Below are 18,571 nucleotides of genomic sequence, written 5' to 3'. Positions count from 1 at the left end.
GGGGGGGGGGGGGGGGGAGGGGAAGAGAGCAGGAAACCAGTCCTTTTTGCACCATTTTAAGAGGGGTTTTTAATTTCTTTTTTTTCTTTTCCTTTTTAAAAATTATTTTGGCCTTGTGTTTTGGGATCCGGTTTAAAAGGCGATGAAAGGATTAAGCAAACAAAAAAAAGTTGTTTAAACATTGCCAATTGATTATGCAGTGACCTGATTAAAATAATAATAATAATAAGCTAATTTTTGGAGAAAGGATTAAAAAAAAAACTTTGTAATATTTATCACTTCCAAGCTATGTTTAATAAAGAAAGGAATGGTTTATACATTTTGATGTGGCCGCTTCGGCGGCTGGAATAAATTCTTCTCTCGTTTCAGCTCTCTGCTGCATCTTAACAGCCACTCTAAACCTACAGGCAGTCCTCGGCTTAACGACCGTTCATTTAATGACTTCAAAGTTACAACAGCACCGAAAAAGGGGACTTATGACCCCTTTCCACACGCAAAAAAGACCAACGACCCACAGAATTGATAGAAAGAGGGATTTTCTCCCATGCCCTCAAAAGCCGAGTCTAATATCAACTTGGCCGCTAGAGAAATATTTTTAACCGCTTCTTTCCTCCCCCCCCCAAAGCCCCCCCAAAAATAGGCAGCCAAGAACTATTTTTTTTCTTCTTTTTTATTTTAATTTTCAACAGTCAAGAAAATTTTCCCAGGCATTACAAGTTCCAAGGTTTTGTAACCTTCAGTGGCTAAAGCGGGGTGATTTTGCCACCAGGCCCCCCAAAAAAAATTCATAAAAGGAGAAAAGAAGACCCTCAGCATCTAAAATTAGGAGCCCACATTAAAATTCGAAGAAAAAATATTCGAAAAAGTCCAATTTCGCTCCCCCCAAAAGACCATCTTCCGTTGCCTTAGAGATTTTACTTTCCCATCCTTTTCTTCCTTCCAAAATACCTTTTAAAAAGTTTTTTTTTTCTTTCCTAATTTGGGCAGCTTTTGTTCAGCCGTGAAATAGCCACTGTGGATTTCCAAAACCTTCAATAATTTGAGGTTGGTGTCCTTTATTTTCTTTTTCCCCAAGAGAAAGGTGGTGATGGAGACCCAGTTTGCATACATATGTCAACATTTCTTCCAGCTGGAATTTAACAGTCCCAGTTTTCTTGCTGGTCTGATAGATTTTCCTTCCGTTCTTCATCTTTTTTTTTGCCTGAAATTTCCTCTCTTGCAGGAAATTCCTTAGCTTAGAGTCCCCTTCTCCCATTTATTTTATTTTTCAATCTCCCAGGAAGACTCTGCCCGGGTCCTTTTAAAGCTCGCCTCCTTGTTCCACAAACGCAAACATTTTTTTTAAAGCAATTTTTTAGATTCAAAAGCATTTGCTTATCTCATTGGTACTAGCCATTTTTTTTCTCTATGAACAATGGTTCAAGGGCGGGGAGGCCATCTTCCCAATCTCCTGCCAATTTTCAACCCTAATGAAATATTTCAAGAGAAAGAGCAAACCATCCGAGATGAAAATAAAACTTAAAATGGGTACCGAGGTCTGCCCCAACGATCACTTGCGGCTAAGATGGTTTCCCTTTTTCACTTGGGGATGAAACCCCCTGAAAGAGCTCTGTTGAGGAAACCTATGAATACATTTCTTCAGAGAAAGAAAGAAAAGAAGGAAGGAACAAAGGAAGGAAGGGAAAAGATGGAAGGAACTGATGCTTTTCCTTCAGCAATTCAACAAGTCTTCATCAGAATATAGACGGGGAAGGAAGGAAGGAAGGAAGGAGGGGGAGAAAAAAAAGGGAGGAGAGGAAAGCGAGAGCGGCATGAGGGAGGGAAGGAATGGAGGGATGGAGAAAGGAAAGGGAGGGGGAGAGAAGGATAGGGGGAAGGAGGGAAGGAAAGGAGATAGGGAGAAGCAAGGAGGGAGAGAAGAATAGGGAAGGAAGGAAGGAGAGAAAAGCAGCATATGGAGGGATGGAGAGGAAAGAAGGGAAGGACAAGGAAGAAGGGAGACGAGAGGGAAGGAAAGGAGATAGGGAGAGAAGCAATGAAGGAGAGAAGGATAGGGAAGGAAGGAAGAGGGAGAAAGAAGGGAAGGAAGAAGAGGAAAGCGGCATAAGGAAGGAGGGAGGGAAGGACAAGGAAGGAAGGAAGGGGGAGACCGAAGGAAGGAAGGAAAGGGAGGGAGAGAGGGAGAGAAGCAAGGAAGGAGAGAGAGAGAGAGGATAGGGAAGGAAGGAAGGAAGGAATCTTGATCAGGAGCTACAACGGTTCCCTTACAAGATAACCTTGGTTCAACCATGCTGGATCTTGAACACTCCCAACCCAGAGCTATGGACCATCCAAGCTTCTCATGAGAATTCAGCCCACACTCCTCGGTGTTGACTCCGGCCTGGCCCCTGAAACCACTGTTCGTGTTTCCCTACGTCGGGAAGCACCTGCTATTTGAGGAAAACGAAGATTGAACTCATTTCAGCTAAGGGGGGGTGGAAACCCCCCCATAATTTTGCCTAAGGCACTAGAACGATCCGAAAGCAAAGATTTGGGAAGGAAAATTCAACTTTGGGACAGGGAAGGGAAGGAAGAGGAAAACATTTTGGTTGCAGTTTTTAGAGAAGAGACTAGAACGAAAAGGAGGTAGGAATAAGCTTCTATCTAATGTTCTTTTTTTCAACACAAAACTTTGGAGATGTCCAGGCTGAATCTGCAAACACTCTTTTTGAGTCCTAGTCTCTTGTGGAGACATCATTTCTCTCTCTTTTTTTCTCTTTCTCTCTCCCTCTCTTCTGTTTTCTTTCTTTCTTAATTTTCTCTTGAGGAAGAGCAGAAAGAGAGAGAACGAAAGACAAGAGCACCACCCGTGGACCAAGAAGGCTGTAGCTACCTTCTCAAGAACATACTGTGATCCGATTTCTCTTCCCGTCCTTGATTTTGCTGTCGCTCTGCTGACCTTCTCAAAACATTTGGCCCACCTTCGCTTTTAGGACAACCTGTCAATTCCCTGAAGAACTGAGGGGGTCCCATCTCCACCTGGAAGCAAACATTTAGGTGGGACTCCAAAGAGACCTTACGCTACAGCTGATCCTGCCAGGGTGGCCTCGCCGTTGGAGAAAGAGAAGCGAAGGCTAGGAAAGAAAGTCTGACTCAGGAAGAAAAGAAAGGGAAAGAGTAAAAGGAAGAGAGTCTCTGGTGCTGCTACCATCACACGCTTCTGATGTCAGGTCTGGAGGACATCCCGACATTTTGAGTTCGGTTATTCAACGGGAACTATTGGAAAAGTCACCGTCGCTGCAGCCGAGAGAAGTTGGAAAGAGATTCTCTTGCCTCCAACTTAAGGTCTCCTTTCACTGGATGAGTTGAGCCCCCACAAAACCACAATCACAATTTTAGATGTTTCAGTCGGTAACTCATTGAGGCGACCAAAGACCTCTCAACCTTCAGCTGAAGTTTTTGTCTTCCTGCACCAGAGTCTATCTTCCCTTCCTTCTCCAGTTAAAGCTTTACATCTTTGGAAGCAGTTCAGCCACATCTGTTTTGTGTGTCTATGTGTGTGTGTGTTCAAAAATATTTGGATAGAGTCCTTATATATACACATATATATATTTATGCAAAAAAAATAATAACCTCCACAAAAGATTCTGAAGGAAGCAGCAAGGAGAAGGACGAAAGGGAAGAAGGGAAGCAGAGTTTGGGGGAGACAATGGCGTTGCCCCCCACCCCGAAGATGGAGGAAGGAAGGGATGGGGGAACATGGTAGAAAGTTGGGGGGATCCCTGCTGTTCCATCTTTTGCTTTTGTGATATTTGGTACGCTGGTGCCGAATTCCCAGGCACCCTGGGTGGGGGAAGAGCCAAAGGAGATGGTCTTCCTCCACCCCATATTATTGGGGAATATTTTTGGGGGGGGCACCTCCCTTCTTCCATACTGGCACAACCGGAGGCATCGACTTTCATTCATCCCAAATCAGCCAGAGACAGAAGGACAACAAAAGAGGCCATTTGTTCTCCCCATTTTCCATCTCTTCCTTGGAAGACTTGCCGCAGGGTCTGGAAACTTTGGGGTGCTGTGGAAAACTGGCCCCCATGTTTCCTCCCCACTTTGGTGAGGAAAGAGCTGGCTGGGGGGGTCTTATTTGGCAGCCGTAGGGGCTGGCCATTGAGGTAGTTTTGGCGATTTGTATCAAAAATAGATCCTCCAGGATAACGGGGTGGATTAGAAGCTTTGGGGTCCCCCGAGAGAAGCGAGGTAGTTTCTTTGGAGAGTTGCGGTGGGGTGAGGGGAGGTCCAACCACTCTGGAGCACTGCCCTGCTCCTTAGAAGACCTCTCCCCACGCCACGGTCCCGTGGGCTCGCCTAACCGCTGGGCTGGGACAAAGGACAGCACTCAACGTTGACTTCAAAACGAGGACCATCTCCGATGGTGTGTCCTTCACGGGGGGAGCTGTTCTGCAAAGAGAACACAACGACAACCAGATTGGAGCACCTCTTCAAGGTTGTCCCGTCCTCTTCTCCCTGTCCACACCTGCGTGGGGTCCCCTCCCCCTCTTTGCCTCTCCTCCCAAGTTGAATTTCCTTCAAGGCAAGGTGAACCTCTACAGAACCTCCATGAAATTGCCCAACCACCTTTGCTTGGTGTCCATAATGGAAACCGTGATGGTCAGGCTTTCCAACAATGGTTGGAAACTGACCAAAGAGAGAAGCAACCTGGAATTAAGGAGAAACTTCCTGACAGTGAGGACAATCAACCAGTGGAACTGCTTGCCACCAGAAATCGTGGGCGCTCCATCACTGGAAATTTTTAAGAAGAGGCTAGACATTCACTTGTCTGAGATGGTATAGGTTCTCCTGCTTGAGCAAGGGGCTGGACTAGAAGACCTCCAAGGTCCCTTCCCGCTTCTATTCTATTCTATTCTATTCTATTCTATTCTATTCTATTCTATTCTATTCTATTATTCTATTCTATTCTATTCTATTTTATTATTATTATTCTATTCTATTCTATTCTATTCTATTCTATTCTATTCTATTCTATTCTATTCTATTATTATTCTATTCTATTCTATTCTATTCTATTCCATTCCATTCCATTCCATTCTATATTCTATTCTCAATTTGAAGAGAGGTTCATCTAGATTCTAGACCAAAGCTTGTTTGTTTCTCAACCTCATGATGTCCTTCAAACATGATGGACCTCAACACCCTTGACCGATGGGGTTGCCTGAAACCATCAGAAAGACCGTAGGAGCTGCGGTCCATCAGCTCTGCCGGCCACTACATTACAGAAGACTGTCCAAGGAAGGATCAATCTCCTACCTTCCCCATCAGCCAACTCTTTTTTTTTTTAACCCTCAAGGCCTTCTCCAGAACTTAGACCGGTGCAACCAGCAAAGTGTCCTCACCCGAGCCGCCAGCTCCACCATTCCTGGAGGTTTGGCTCTGCTGTCCGGCTTGCAGGGGTGAAGATGAGGATCCTGAGAGCTGGTGGGCACCAATTCGGCTCCTTGGGGGACAGCCCAATTTTCCTGAACTCCTTTCTTGCAGAAAAGGCTGGAGAGAAAACCCACAAGAAAAGTGAATAGAAGGAAGCCCCACGGAAAGGAGAGGTTCTTGAGATGTTGGTTGAGTGTCCTCAACCAAAGAAGGGGGGGGAAAGGACCATGCAGGGCTGTTTCTGGCCTTTTGAGGTAGACTGCTGCAGGGTGTGGAGGCTCCAAAAGCAGAACACGGTTAGTTTGAGGGATGGAAGGAGTCCGCCAAGGGACGAAAGCCAAGCACTCTCCATCCAGATGGATGGATCTCTTTGAGGCTGCGGGGTGCAGATAGCAGGAAGCGAAGGAAAGGAGGCCTAAGGAAGTAGAGCAATGTCGGGGCGTCTTCCGAACCCTCACCTCTTGCGGTAGCCAAACATCAGGAAGAGGACACAAAAAATAATGCACGCCATGCCGATGTGAACGCCCACTACGATGCCGGCCAGGGAGGTGTCCCCTTCTGGTCTGCACTGGCAAACCGAGTTGGCATCTGCAGAGCAAGAAGGAGGGAGGGGTGGGTGGGATAGACTGCCTCCGAATAAGGAGGTTCCACCTCTGGTTAGAGATCTCGCTTCCAGCCTCTTTGCAAATTATCCGGCCCAGGCGGTAGCTACAGGGTGCCCAGAGGTTGTGCCCCTAACTGGGTGGGCACTGGTTCCCGGTACCAGTTCTTACCCAGCTTTTCCAGGTCGTCCCGGAGGGAGACGAATCTCCGGCTGCTGTTCCCGTCCCCATTGCCATTGAAGGCCTGGAGTTGGATCTCGTAGCTGGCCACCGGTTCTGCGGGGAGAAGAGAGGCAGCCCGGGGTCAGCCCCAATGGAGAAACTCAAGGGGGCAGCCTCCCCAGTTGTTGAGGGCCACAACTGGACAATGGAGAGAGAGAGAGAGAGAGAGAGAGAGAGAGAGAGAGAGAATGCCATAGAGATGATACATAGGTAGATGATAAATAGATGAGAGAGAGGGGGGATGGGGGAGGAGGAGGAGGAGGACTGTGGGATCCTTGGTGCCCTCTGACCTTGGAGGTTTTCTTGCAGACGTTTCATGACCCAACTAGGTAACGTCATCAGTGCTAGAAGAGGGGGGTGTGGGGAGAGCAGGAGGAAGAGGAGGAGGAAAGGAAAGAAAGATAGGAAGGAAGGAAGGAAGGAAGGAAGGAAGGAAGGAAGGAAGGAAGGAAGGAAGGAAGGAAGGAAGGAAGGAAGGAAGGAAAAAAGGGAGGGAGGGAGGAAGGAAGGAAGGAAGGAAAAAAGGAAGGAAGGAAGGAAGGAAGGAAGGAAGGGCAGAGAACAGACCCAGATTGCTATAGATGAAGGAGTTGACCGTGCCAGGCAAGATCTGAGGACCCTCGGAGTGGGCGCCGGGCAGCTTCCGGAGATACAGTTTGAATCCTTCGATCCTGCCGGGCGTGGAGGGCAGCTCCCAAAACACCTGGACGGTGCTGATGTTCAGGATCTTGGTGTAGAAGCTCAAGGCAGCTGGGACTAGAGAGAACAGGACAAGCAGTGACCCTTCCTCCTCCTCCACAAACCCCACGGCCCCCAAACACTGATGAGGTTGCTTACTGCTGCCCAGCGTGGTGGCCAGGACGGGCTGGGAGTCTTGGCTGGCCCCCAGCGGGGAATAAGCCTTCAGGAAGATGGAGTACGTAGTCGAGGGTTCAAGGTTGGTGAAGACGTGGTGGAACGTGTTCTTGCTGACCGCCTCCTGCAGCTCTCGGCTGTCGGACTCTGCGGAGGAAGCCCCGAGGAGAAAGACGCTTGAGAAGTTGACGGATAGAGCGGGGAACCCCCGAAGATTTGGGGAGAAGGGGCGGGGAGGGGGGCACAAAGGGCTCCCCGGCCCGGCTCACCTCCCGCCTTGCAGATGTGCAGAACGTAGCCGATGATGGACTCGGTGACTTCCCGGGACGGCTCCTGCCAGGAGACCCGGAGGGAGGTGGTGGAGAGGGCCGTGGCTTGCACCCCTTTGGGGGAGCTGGGCAGCTCCTTGGACAGGCCCACAGCCAGCCGGGCGCTGGCTTGGTTGGTGCCCGCGCTGTTCTCCGCGATGCACTGGTAGATGGCCTCGTCGGAGGAGGTGATGCCCTGGATCATCAGGGTGCTGCAGGAGGACAGAGCACAGAGAACAACAGAGTAGCAGAGTTGGAAGAGACCTTCAAGGTCCTCTAGCCCCCCCTGCTCAGAATACAGAATAGCAGAGTTGGGAGGGACCTCAGAGGCCTTCTAGTCCAGCCCCCTGCTCAGAATACAGAATGACAGAGCTGGGAGGGACCTCGGAGGGAGATCTGACCTGTTGTTGTGGGTCAGCTTGATGTTGTCGCCGGGGGCCAGGACTTTCCCGTTCTTCAGCCAGATCAGGTGAGGCTCTGGCACCCCTTGCGCCACGCAGGTGAAGATGGCGCTGGTGCCGGGCGTTTTGGAGAGGGACTGAGGCCACTGCACAAACTCCGGAGGTGCTGAGAGAGACAAAATCAGGGGATAAGCAAAGATGTTGTTGCAAAGTAAATTGTGATTGTTGTGGCACGGTCCAGTTTTTGCCTTCCAAGTTTCCAGTCCTGTGCGCAGAACAACTCAAAACAAACCGAGGGGGTTGTTTCTCCTCTCGATGCCAGCAGGGGGCAGCAGCCTCCCTCCGATCTGGGCTTGCCCACCCCGCAATAGCTGGGGCAGGGGCAGCGTGGGAGAGAGGCGAGACAGATGTCCCTTGGACATGCCTGACCCTCTCCGGAACAATTCAAAGGATCTTTACGGATCCGTCCCCCCCCCCATCCTGCATCCCATTAGCTCTCCCAAAAGGCTGGGAAAAGAGCAGTGGGATTTCTCTTCCCCCCACACCACTTGCAAAGCCCCAGCCTCAGCCTTGAGCCCCCCCAAACAAAAACAGACCCCCTCCTCTGCTAGGAAAGAAAAGGAAGGAAGGAAGGAAGGAAGGAAGGAAGGAAAGAGGGAGGGAGGGAGGGAGGGAGGGGGACGGAGAGGGAGGAAGAAAGAAAGGAAGAAAAGAAAGAAAGAAAGAAAGAAAGAAAAGAAAGAAAGAGAAAAAGAGAAAGAAAGAAAGAAAGAGGAAGAAAAGTGAAAGGAAGAAAGAGAGAAAGAAAGAAAAAGAAAGAAGGAGAAAGAAAAAAGGGAGGGAGGAAGAAAGAAAAAGAAAAGAGAAAGAAAGAGAGAGAAAAAGAAAAAGAAAGAGAAAAAGAAAGAAAAAGAAAAAGAAAGAAAGAGAAAAAGAAAGAAAGAAAGAAAAAAAGAAAGAAAAAATAGCTTTTGTTGGCCAGACGGCTCTGAGGAATGCCTAGCCCCCCCACCCCAAATCTTCGTTCTCAGAGGGAATCCGCTTCCAAATTCAGCTCCCCAATTCGGAACACCCCCGCCCCCAAATCCTTGAGAGAAGACCTCCCTCTTCGCCGGAGAACAATTCTGCCCGGCATCCATCGTCCACCTTCCTTTGACCTCCCAGACCCATGGGTCACGGCATTGATCGCCCCCCCCCATCTCTTTATTGGATCAACAGCCCCAGATCGATGGCTGCCAGAGGGCAGGTGGGGATGTGGCCGGTTGGGACCGGCTTGTCATTAATGCTCGAATGAGAACGGCGAGCAGGAAGGGCGGAGAGATTGATCGGACGAAATTAATCGTATTCCCGGGGACCCCACATCACCGGGGGGAGGGGGGTGAAAGGCGTCAATCACCGAGGACCTTCCAGGGGGATGTCCGTCCAAGATTCACCTGTCTTGGAAACCGAATCAGCCCTACGACTAGAAGAGTTTTTTTTAATTCCACGATGCAGGCGGTCCTCGCCTTACCACCACAATCGGACCCGACACTCCTGTTGCTAAGCGAGACAATGGTTAAGGAAAGGAAGGAGGGAGAGAAAGAAACAAAAGAGAAGGAAGGACAGAAAGGGATAAAAGAAGAGAAAAAGAAGGGAGGGAGGGAGGGAGGGAGGAAGAGTTAGAAGGAAGGAACCGGTTGCTTAGCGACCATTCAAAGTTACAACAGACTCCACCTACAGTACCGCACCAACAGAGGGATAGTATCGAGATCTGGACAGGGGGGTTGGACTAGATGACCTCCAAGGTTCCTTTCAACTCTGGTATACTGTTACTTAGGACCCGGTTCCGAAGATCTGACGGCCAGCCTATCAGTTTCTGATCTTGTCCGTTCTCTTAAAGGATACCTCCATCTCCCCACCTGGAAGACTTCTTACCTTGCACCATCAGGATACCTTGTGCAGTGCGACGCACACGGGTGCCAGGCCGGTTGGCGGCACAAACATAAACCCCGGCGTGCTTCACTGACACATCCGAGATCATAAGGTTGCCGGTTCCGAGCACTTGAATCCCTTCCACGCCGATGGACCGTCCGTCTACGGGGGGCAGAAGACAACCCATTGGTTGTAGCCGGGAGAGGTGGTCTCTCCTCCGCCTCTTCTCCTCAGCTACTCTCCTGACCTTCTCAGGAAATCCTTCCCCACACCCCATCATCCTCTTCCCCCCCACTATGGTGGTTTTCCTCAGCATCCCTGCTCACCCAGACGACTCCAAGACACGATAGGACGAGGATTTCCCGTAGCGATACACTCCAGGATAGCTGTCTGGTGGACCGTAATGGTCAGGTTCTGGGGTCCTGACAAGATGACCGGCTCTTTGAAGACCTTGGGCACGGACACTGAAGAAAGAACAAGGTGAGAGAGTAGAGACCCCTTCCACCTTCTTTTGGGGGTGAGGGGGGCAGAGCCTCTCCCCTCCCCGCCGATGAGAAAATGAGAGGATCGCCACGACCAAAGGACAATCCTTCTCACTCGATTCGTATTCCCCGTAAGTACGACCAGCCCTTCCCAGCTGTCTCCCTTTCCGAAACAGCCACCCATTCACCAGGTCAGGCCACCCGCCTGGCCTGAATCCCACCACCCGGTGCTCACCGCTGATGCTCAGGGTAGCCTCCTGGCTGTAGCGAGTGTTGGCGATGTTTCTCGCCACGCAGCGATAGCTGCCAACGTCGTGTCGTCTCACACCGGTGATCTGCAAGATGCCGGTGGGGAGGAGTGTAAATCTGAAGGAAATGAGAAGAGAGAAAGGAAAAATTGGTTCTAGATAACCCACTCTGTGGTTTGTATATGTGCGTGTGTTTGTGTGTCTGTGTGTACATTTTCAGGCATTGTAGCAGAGGATCCCCTTAAATATCCAAATTTTTAAGAGAAAGAAAATTAAAACATCGGCATCCCTGTTTGTGCGTAACAGATACAGGAAATCCTCAACTTATGACGGGACTGTCCCAACAAAATCTACCATTTTTCCCAGCGCACCATCAAACATCACCACGGCCCTCTGAAGCTCACCGATAGTCCTCGGTTGACAGCTCCGTCCGGTTGTGTTCCCACGTGATGGTGGCTTCTGGGACACCCTGGATGAGGCACTGGAAGCGAGCCACGCCGCCCTCTTCCACCGACATGGACTCGGGGTGCATGTGGAACTTGGATAAAGCTTTGGGGAGAAACGACAGGTGGCAAGAGTCAGACTTTGAGCAAAGCCCCACGATGTTAGTGGCAGCCACTTGTCTCCAGAGCTGCCTAAGCTGGTCTACTACAAGGGGGCCTAGATGGGGCTGCCCTTGAGGTATGCTCTGAAATTGGAGCCAGGTTTGGCTAGAACGGTTCTCCGGGGGAGATTTTTGAGAAAGCGTAAAGTCCGTCATGCAAGATGTTTGGTTTCTAAATCAGGGTTTGCAAACTTGGGCCACTTTAAGACATTTTCCTTTCCATTTCCCTTTTTCTTTTATTTCTTTTATTATTTTATTTTATTTCTTTTATTTTCTTCTCTTTCCTTTCCTTCCCTTCCTTTCTTTTTCATTTTCCTTCCTTTCTTTTTTCTCCTTTCTTCCTCCCACCCTTCCTCCCTTTCCTTTTCTCTTCTTTTATCCCTTTCTTCCTTCTCTTTTTCCCTTTCTTGTCCTCCTTTCCCTGTCTCCTCTTTCCCTCTTCCTTCCTTTCACCCTCCCTCCCTCCCTCTATCCAACTTTCCCAGTGGGAATGTGACAAACAGGCAGGCCGAGAACATTCTCTAGAGACTGACTGGCAATCTGGATCCGAGCCTTGCGGCTGACCAGCAGGCCGTAACAGTTCTGGGCGGTGCAGCTGTATTCCCCGGCACTGGAATTGGCGGCCTCTTCACCGGGGGAGCCTCCCCGGGGTCTCCGGTGGATGCTCTCCAGGCGCAGCGAGCCGTTGGCCAAGAGGGCACTGCGGCTGTCGTGGGCCAGGGCCACCCCATTGCGGTACCAGGTGATGCTGATGGGCGCCTCGCCCTCCACCTGGCAGTGGAGGAGCAGCGGCCGGTCCCGGACGGCAATCACGTCGCTCGGCTCCAAGATGAACGCCAGCTCTGACGGGTAGGCCAGGTCTGTGGAGGGGGAGAAAGACGGTTTGAGGTCAATCGGTTTAAGAGGGAAGGTCAGAACAGAATCATGGATGAACACAAGACCCTAATAAATATGCCCCTTCTTTCTTTCTTTCTTTCTTTCTTTCTTTCTTTCTTTCTTTCTTTCTTTCTTTCTTTCTTTCTTTCTTTCTTTCTTTTTCTTTCTTTCTTTCTTCCTTCCCTTTTAATCCTTCCTTCCTTTCCTCCTTCCCTTTTAATCCTTCCTTCCTTCCTTTCCTCCTTCCCTGCCTCCCTCCCTCCTTCCCATCTTCCCTTCCCTTCTAATCCTTCCTTCCTTTCCTTTCCTTTCCTTTCCTTTCCTTTCCTTTCCTTCCTTCCTTCCTTCCTTCCTTCCTTCCTTCCCTTTTAATCCTTCCTTTCCTCCCTCCCTCCCATCTTCCCTTCCCTTCTAATCCTTCCTTCCTTCTTTTCTTTCCTTTCCTTCCTTCCTTTCCTCCCTCCCATCTTCCCTTCCCTTTCCATCCTTCCTCCCTCCCTCCCTCCCCCGCCTCCCCCCACAGTTATCGGGTGTCTAGAAGCATCCTAAAATAAAGAGAAGAAAAAGCTGAACCCTTCTCAAGATAAAGCCAACTAGAGGGTCTAGAAGACCCCTCCCTCATTACCTTGAGGTCCACAAGGGAAGAAGACTGGGCTATAGATGGACTAATTAATTCCCTGTGGCCCCACCACCAAACCGGCTGAAGGCCCATGAAGCTCCCCAGATGTTCCTCAACCACAGTCTTCACACGCCCAGTTCACCAGGCCAAAGGAGGACCTCAGGGAGGTCAACTTCCTCAGATACCTTCTCCAGGCAGTGGGAACCTTTGCACCAAAGCCAAAACCTCAACCTTACGTTGGACCCACCAGCTTCTCCGATGCTCTTGTTGAAGCTGAAGACCCACCTCAAGGTCTTTGAAGCATCAGAAATGGGGCGACGTGACCAGGGAGAAGAAGGGGACCCTGAGGGTTAGACCTGAAGGGCATCCTGGCTGGGTTCTCTGAGGCTTAGGGCTAAAGGGGAGAAGAGGACGCCAGACAGGGACCCTTCCTTTTCTGCAACCAAGGGCCCCGGACAAGCCTTCTGGGCCGGGGAATCAGGACTCCGAAACCTGCTCTCTTCCAGCTGACGTGCCCAGCTCCTCACTTCCCCAAACAGATGGGAAGCACTAGGGCTGGGGCCGAGGGGGGGGCGGGACAAAAGACCCTTTGAATCCCCTTAGGACTTGGCTTGCCTGCAGCCCCCAAAGTCACGGGCCACCCCATCTCCAAGTGAAAGTCTGCCGGTGACAATAACCTCTGAGGGGGCGGAGAAGCAGGGATTGTCCCCCCCCTCCACGTCTTGATGGATGCTGCATTTGGGCCCGGCTTAGCAACTGGGAGGGCGGGTGAGGCAGGGCCGTCGAGCAGCCTCATGGGGGGGGGGACGGAGAGGGCGGACAATGCCAGGGGTCAGGAGATGCGAAGGGGTCTTCATTTGTTCCCTCCGTGGCACAATGGAGCCCATCTCCCTCAGCCCATCTGCCCGGCCACGTGACGCGCCCGGGGTGAAGTTCCCATGCCTTAACCCATCACTCAAGCCCGCCTCTCCCCACCCAGCACCTTCACCTCCAGCCATCCATCCATCACAGCTCCATTCCAGCCCACCCACCCACCCACCCCCTGGGATGGTCCAAGGGGTGCCGTGACCCCAGACCGCTCTCCCCTCTCCTCCCCATCCTTGGGCCTGGGTTCAGCCACTCGTGAAATGGAGCCATGCTCCTCAACCTGATGGAGACACAAGAATTTGGAAAGAGGGTGATGGGGTGGGGTGGGGGCTGAGGGGAGAGTCCCCCCCTGAGGACCCCGACTGGATTCCTTCGGTCGCGGTGCCCAAACTTGACAGGTCCCCAAAGCAGTTGGAAACAGATTTTCTCCAACACAAAGACCTGAAGGAGACCAGCAAAAAGGTCCTACGGGCTTCTTCCTTCTTCGAAAGGACGGATGCAGGTTGGGGTTAAGCCTCAAGCAAAGGTAGCCTCCTTGAACCCCCCCCCCCAAAAAAAACCCCATCAGATGTTCAGGAGGAGCCTCCAGGTTCAACTCTTCCAGCAAAGAGCAATTTCGAGATGTTTGCTGGGTCCAGCTTGTCTCTTAACACAACCCAGATCAGCCTCGTTGGGTACCAAAAGAGATCCGCCTCGGCTAATCAAAATCAGGCGAGGTGTTAATAACCACTTTATAAAGCCTTAATAAGACCACACTTGGAACGTCACATCCAGTTTTGGTCGTCACGACATATAAAAAAGACACTGAGACAAACTTGGGGCTAAAACAGTGTGTAAAGTTGGTCTAAACAGGTTTTCCACGCTTGCCCGAGTTAATTCTTGCGTGAAACGCTTCACGCTTCGCTGAGTAGACACAGCCTCTGATCTCAGAAGCCGTCCACATTTGAAACTTTTGACAAGCAGAATTCTCCTCCTATCAAACCCGGTTTCTCTCTTTTTGCAAACCAGCTTTTCGCGGAAACTTTATCCGAGGGTGGATTTTTGGAGCCGGTAAAGATTTTGCAAAGAAAACAAATCTTGTCTTTGGAGTTGCGGAAGAGAAATTGGGGGGGGGGGACATTTTTTATATTCTCGCTTCGGCGTGAAATGGTTTAAGCAGGCTTGTTTTAAAAGTATTAGGATTGAAAAGATGGTTTGTGGGGGGTCTCTCTTTGATTGTGTGAACGTATCGGCAACTTCCTTTGATCCAATGAAGATCAATGATAAAGAGCTTTGTTCTGACCAGATCAAATTCTGATTGAATTCCCATTTCAAAGAAGGTGTAAGAATTCTAGCTGGGGATTTTAATACCCTCAGATTTTATCATCCCTTTTATTTTAATTATTCTTTTCAATTTAAAAGTTTTTGTCTATTGAGGAAGCTCCATAGTTTCTAGGAATTAAAACTGGAACGAGAAGACCAAGTTTGTTTCCAGCTCTATTATTCTGCTATTCTGTTTTATTCTGTTCTGTTCTTATGTTTTATTCTGATATTCTGTTTTATTCTTTTATTCTGTTATTCTATTCTTTTTTATTCTGTTATTCTGCTCTTCTGTTTTATTCTGTTATTCTGCTCTTCTGTTAAATAACACTCAGACAAGAAACATAGGTGAATTGTGAATTCCTTCTCCTTCGTCAATCTCTGCTAATGTTTTTTTAAAAAAAACATCTATAGGAGTTTCCAGGTCACTCAGGACACTAAACCGCAGTTTAGTAAACCTTGACTAATTTATAAACCACGATTATAAACTTGATTCCTTGAATCATTTCCAAAACAGGATTGTAAACGCACAACTGCCCGTGCACAACCGGCTACCTTAATGTTGTCATTTCGGTCAAATAACCAAACTAAAAACTCCCCATTTGTGGGTGGCTGCACACACTGACAAAAATACACAAACACAACATCGTCTTGGCTACCTATTGAAACAAACGCCGAATAAGTTGTGCATATTTTTATTTTATTTTATTTTTACTTCTTAGGCAGGGCAGGCGAGGAAAAATATTCTGAATCTCCTGGCTGAAAATGCAAAATGATCAGCCAAACTTTGGTCTCAGTAAAAAGGCACTCTTCCTTTGGACACTAAGAGGCTGGATTTGTTTGAACGCCAGTTCTTGAAAAAACATCTAAAAAGCGAGATTTTTCTGCCCAAGATCCCAGCCCCAAAAGGGAAATTAGATCTGAAAACTTTTATTTTTTTCCCCTCTTGTTTTGCTCAATTTCGCTTCTTTTGCTCAACTGCCTCTTTGAAAATGCCGGTTAGCACATCCCGTCCTTTTGCAAAGCCATTAAAAACCGCAATTAATTTCACAATAACCCTGAATTAAACGTCTCCGTTTGTCTGCCTTCGACCTTCAGGTTGGGCCCAACATTTCATGCTGGATGTGACGCAATAACCACAGTAATAATGATGGATATACTTACCCCAGTTTTGCAGAAACAGCCCCAGGACCATCCAGCATCTCCACGGCAGCATCGCCTGCCAACGGACGGCTTAAAAGCCCCCCCAAAAAACCCCGCTGGAGATTCTGCCCCCCAAAAGCAATCTGAAACCCGAACTTTCTCCCTGGCGAATAATCCCTTAAGAAAGAACGGGGGTCCCTGGCTCTTTGCCAGCAGCCCCCCACCCCACCCTGCTCGGTTCCGCTAATTCCCCAATAAAATGAAAAATATTAAGTCTTTGGTCTCCACTTTGTCCCCAACCTGTGTGCCTCCCTTTGCTTTGTGGACCCTCACCCCCAATTTTGAGACCCTCCTCAATCCAGCCTGGGGAAGCTAAATTGGCCAGCTTAAAAATCCCATTGTCTGCCCTTTGTGACCACCGGTGTCATTGATATAATCGGAGCAGGGTGCGAGGAGGAGGAAGGGGGGGGATTGGGTCTGTGAGGGGGGGGCAGAGCTACCCAATTGCATTTGGCTTAAGAGCCCCTCCCTCTTTCCTCTCCCACCCCTCTCTCCCTCCCTCCAACGGGTCCTCCTTTTGCAACTTCCCCAGGCTGGATAATTCAGTGGCATCCTTCGCACCCGTCACCTTGCCCTAAGGAGGACTCACCTGGCCTCTCACCTGGGCGTTATTTGCATGCAGAAGAGAGGGGGGTATTTTTTGGGGGGGGAAGAAACCCCCCAAAGGGCAACCAACTGATGGACTGACCCACAGCTGAGGCTAGCAAATAAAACGCAGGCAGTCCTCGGCCTACACCCGTTTATTTAGGACCGTTTTTCACTTTTACGACCGTTGCAGCATTCCCCAGGATCAAAATTTGGATGCTTGGCAACTGACTCATATTTATGACGGTCGCAGCGTCCCCGGGGGTCTCGCGATCCCCAGATTAGAAAGCCGTCTGGGGCCTTGGCAGCACACTCTTCAAGGCCAGCCCCACGGCAGGGGTCCTGGAGTAGTCCAGCCGGGTGTCTTTCCACCCTCAAACTGAAATAAAAATCAGAGGGAAAAGTGGCTTTACTCAAATGCTGTCCCAGGTACTGAAAATGTCTGGCTGAGCCTGGAAAAAAACAGGGAATTCTCTGGGGTGTTTGAGCCTCGAGATGGATTTAAATGTGAAACATTTAATTGCCTTGAGTCCCTCACTTTTTATTTAAAAACAGGCAATTTTTCAAAGCCAGCCACGTCTAAAACCCCAGGTTTGGGGGCAAACCAAGTTGAGAATACGGCTTTATCAGCGATGTTTTTATTGTACATTATTTTGATCCAAAGCATCGCTAGAGGTTGGGACAGCCTTTTGTCCTGAATGGCATAGTAGGGTTTCCTGCAGGAGGTTGGACTAGATGCCCTCCAAGGTCCCTTCCAACTCTTTGTTATTCTGTTTTCTTTCAATGCCTTTGCTTGATGAGGCTGGTGAGCTGCTGAGAATTGAACACATTTGAACAGACACACACACACACACACACACAAAAATTGTGAAAAAAACCAAACATGTTAATGCTTCCATTTTCAACGAAGTGGGGAAGAGTCAGAAAGTTGAGAAATTGCTTCATGATCACACAAGTGTCTGAGCTTAAAAGCCTGACCCTGTTTTAGCAAAATGGCAGAATTTGCATTTAATGCAAAAAAAGAGAGAAGGCACTCCTTGCAATTAATGCAAAGGTTGCAACCCACTGCAAAAATCTAGCCAAATACAAACTTTAGTTGCAGGCTCTCTGGCTGACCTGGGTTAACGTGTCCTGAGAATGCCGTTCTTCTCACTGTTGCGAGTTTCAGCTTTGGAACAATTGGGGAGAACTCCAGTGGACAGAGAGAGAGAGAGAGAGACGGAGGGAGGGACCCCTCCCCAATTTAGCAGCAGGGAAATATAAAGGGGCTGAAAGAGGTCCTTCCAACTTCCCTCCCATTCCTAACCCCCCCTTTTTTTCCAGCTCCATCCAGTTAACTGCACTTAAAAGTCCTGGATTTGGGGAGGGGGGGGGATGTTTGAGTGGGTGGGCGAGGCTGCCCCCTTCTTTTTTCCGCCTTCCTGGGTCCATTCATGGTGTCAGTTACACGAGCCGATGGCCCTATTCTCTAGGCACAATGGGGCACCCCCCAACACCCTCTCTTTGTAGCCAGGGGAAAGGGGAGGCAGCTAGGAAGACAATACCCAAAGGGGGAGGGGGAAGGAGACCCTGTGTCTCTTACTGGCACCCCAAAATTGCAAAGAGGGGTGTGTGCAAGAGAGATAGATAGAAGAGTGAAACGCAAGCAAGCCAGTTCCTGATTTTATCAAGCTAGCAACCCAAGTTTTAGGCCGGTTTGAAAGTTGCAAAACCGTCAAAATTTGCATCCGGTTTCTTCCTTCCTTCAAAATCCTCTATTCCCCCACCCCTTCCTTTGGCCCTGCAATGTAGGGCAGCTTTGAGCTCACAACCACCCTCCAAGGTAGGCCACCCCAAGGGGCTGTCGAGGAATTTTGCAGTTGCCTCGTTTCGAATTAGGCGGCCTTATCAATCTATAATCGATTCATTGATTAACTTGGGCGGTCAGAGCAGACTCTTATCGCTGGGTGGGGGAGGGGTCTTTCTCCAATCTCTGTGTATTTTTTTTTTTTAAAAGGCATTTTGCAGAGTCAAGAAAAATAAAAACGAAACACAATATAAAATAATATAATAAATAAAAGGATAACATAAT

General features: G+C 49.3%; 1 protein-coding gene across 1 annotated transcript; it reads right to left on the bottom strand.

Annotated features, from left to right (window-relative positions):
• Positions 1 to 4,341: 4,341 nt before the first annotated feature.
• Positions 4,342 to 15,907, bottom strand: LOC107285182 (immunoglobulin superfamily DCC subclass member 3). Its single transcript, XM_029283619.1, has 14 exons — positions 15,877 to 15,907; positions 11,585 to 11,911; positions 10,852 to 10,996; positions 10,421 to 10,565; positions 10,044 to 10,167; positions 9,721 to 9,879; positions 7,807 to 7,972; positions 7,367 to 7,617; positions 7,080 to 7,244; positions 6,810 to 6,998; positions 6,192 to 6,296; positions 5,877 to 6,006; positions 5,388 to 5,535; positions 4,342 to 4,434 (listed from the first exon to the last, which is right to left on the bottom strand). Exons 1-14 carry the CDS (start codon positions 15,905 to 15,907, stop codon positions 4,342 to 4,344), a joined length of 2,178 nt encoding a protein of 725 aa, XP_029139452.1.
• Between the last annotated feature and the right edge of the window lie 2,664 nt (positions 15,908 to 18,571).

The sequence above is a fragment of the Protobothrops mucrosquamatus genome, unplaced genomic scaffold (assembly GCF_001527695.2).
Source record: "Protobothrops mucrosquamatus isolate PMUCROS unplaced genomic scaffold, P.Mucros_1.0 scaffold154, whole genome shotgun sequence".
Classification (NCBI taxonomy): Eukaryota; Metazoa; Chordata; class Lepidosauria; order Squamata; family Viperidae; genus Protobothrops; species Protobothrops mucrosquamatus.
This window is presented reverse-complemented; position numbering and strand designations above follow the sequence as displayed.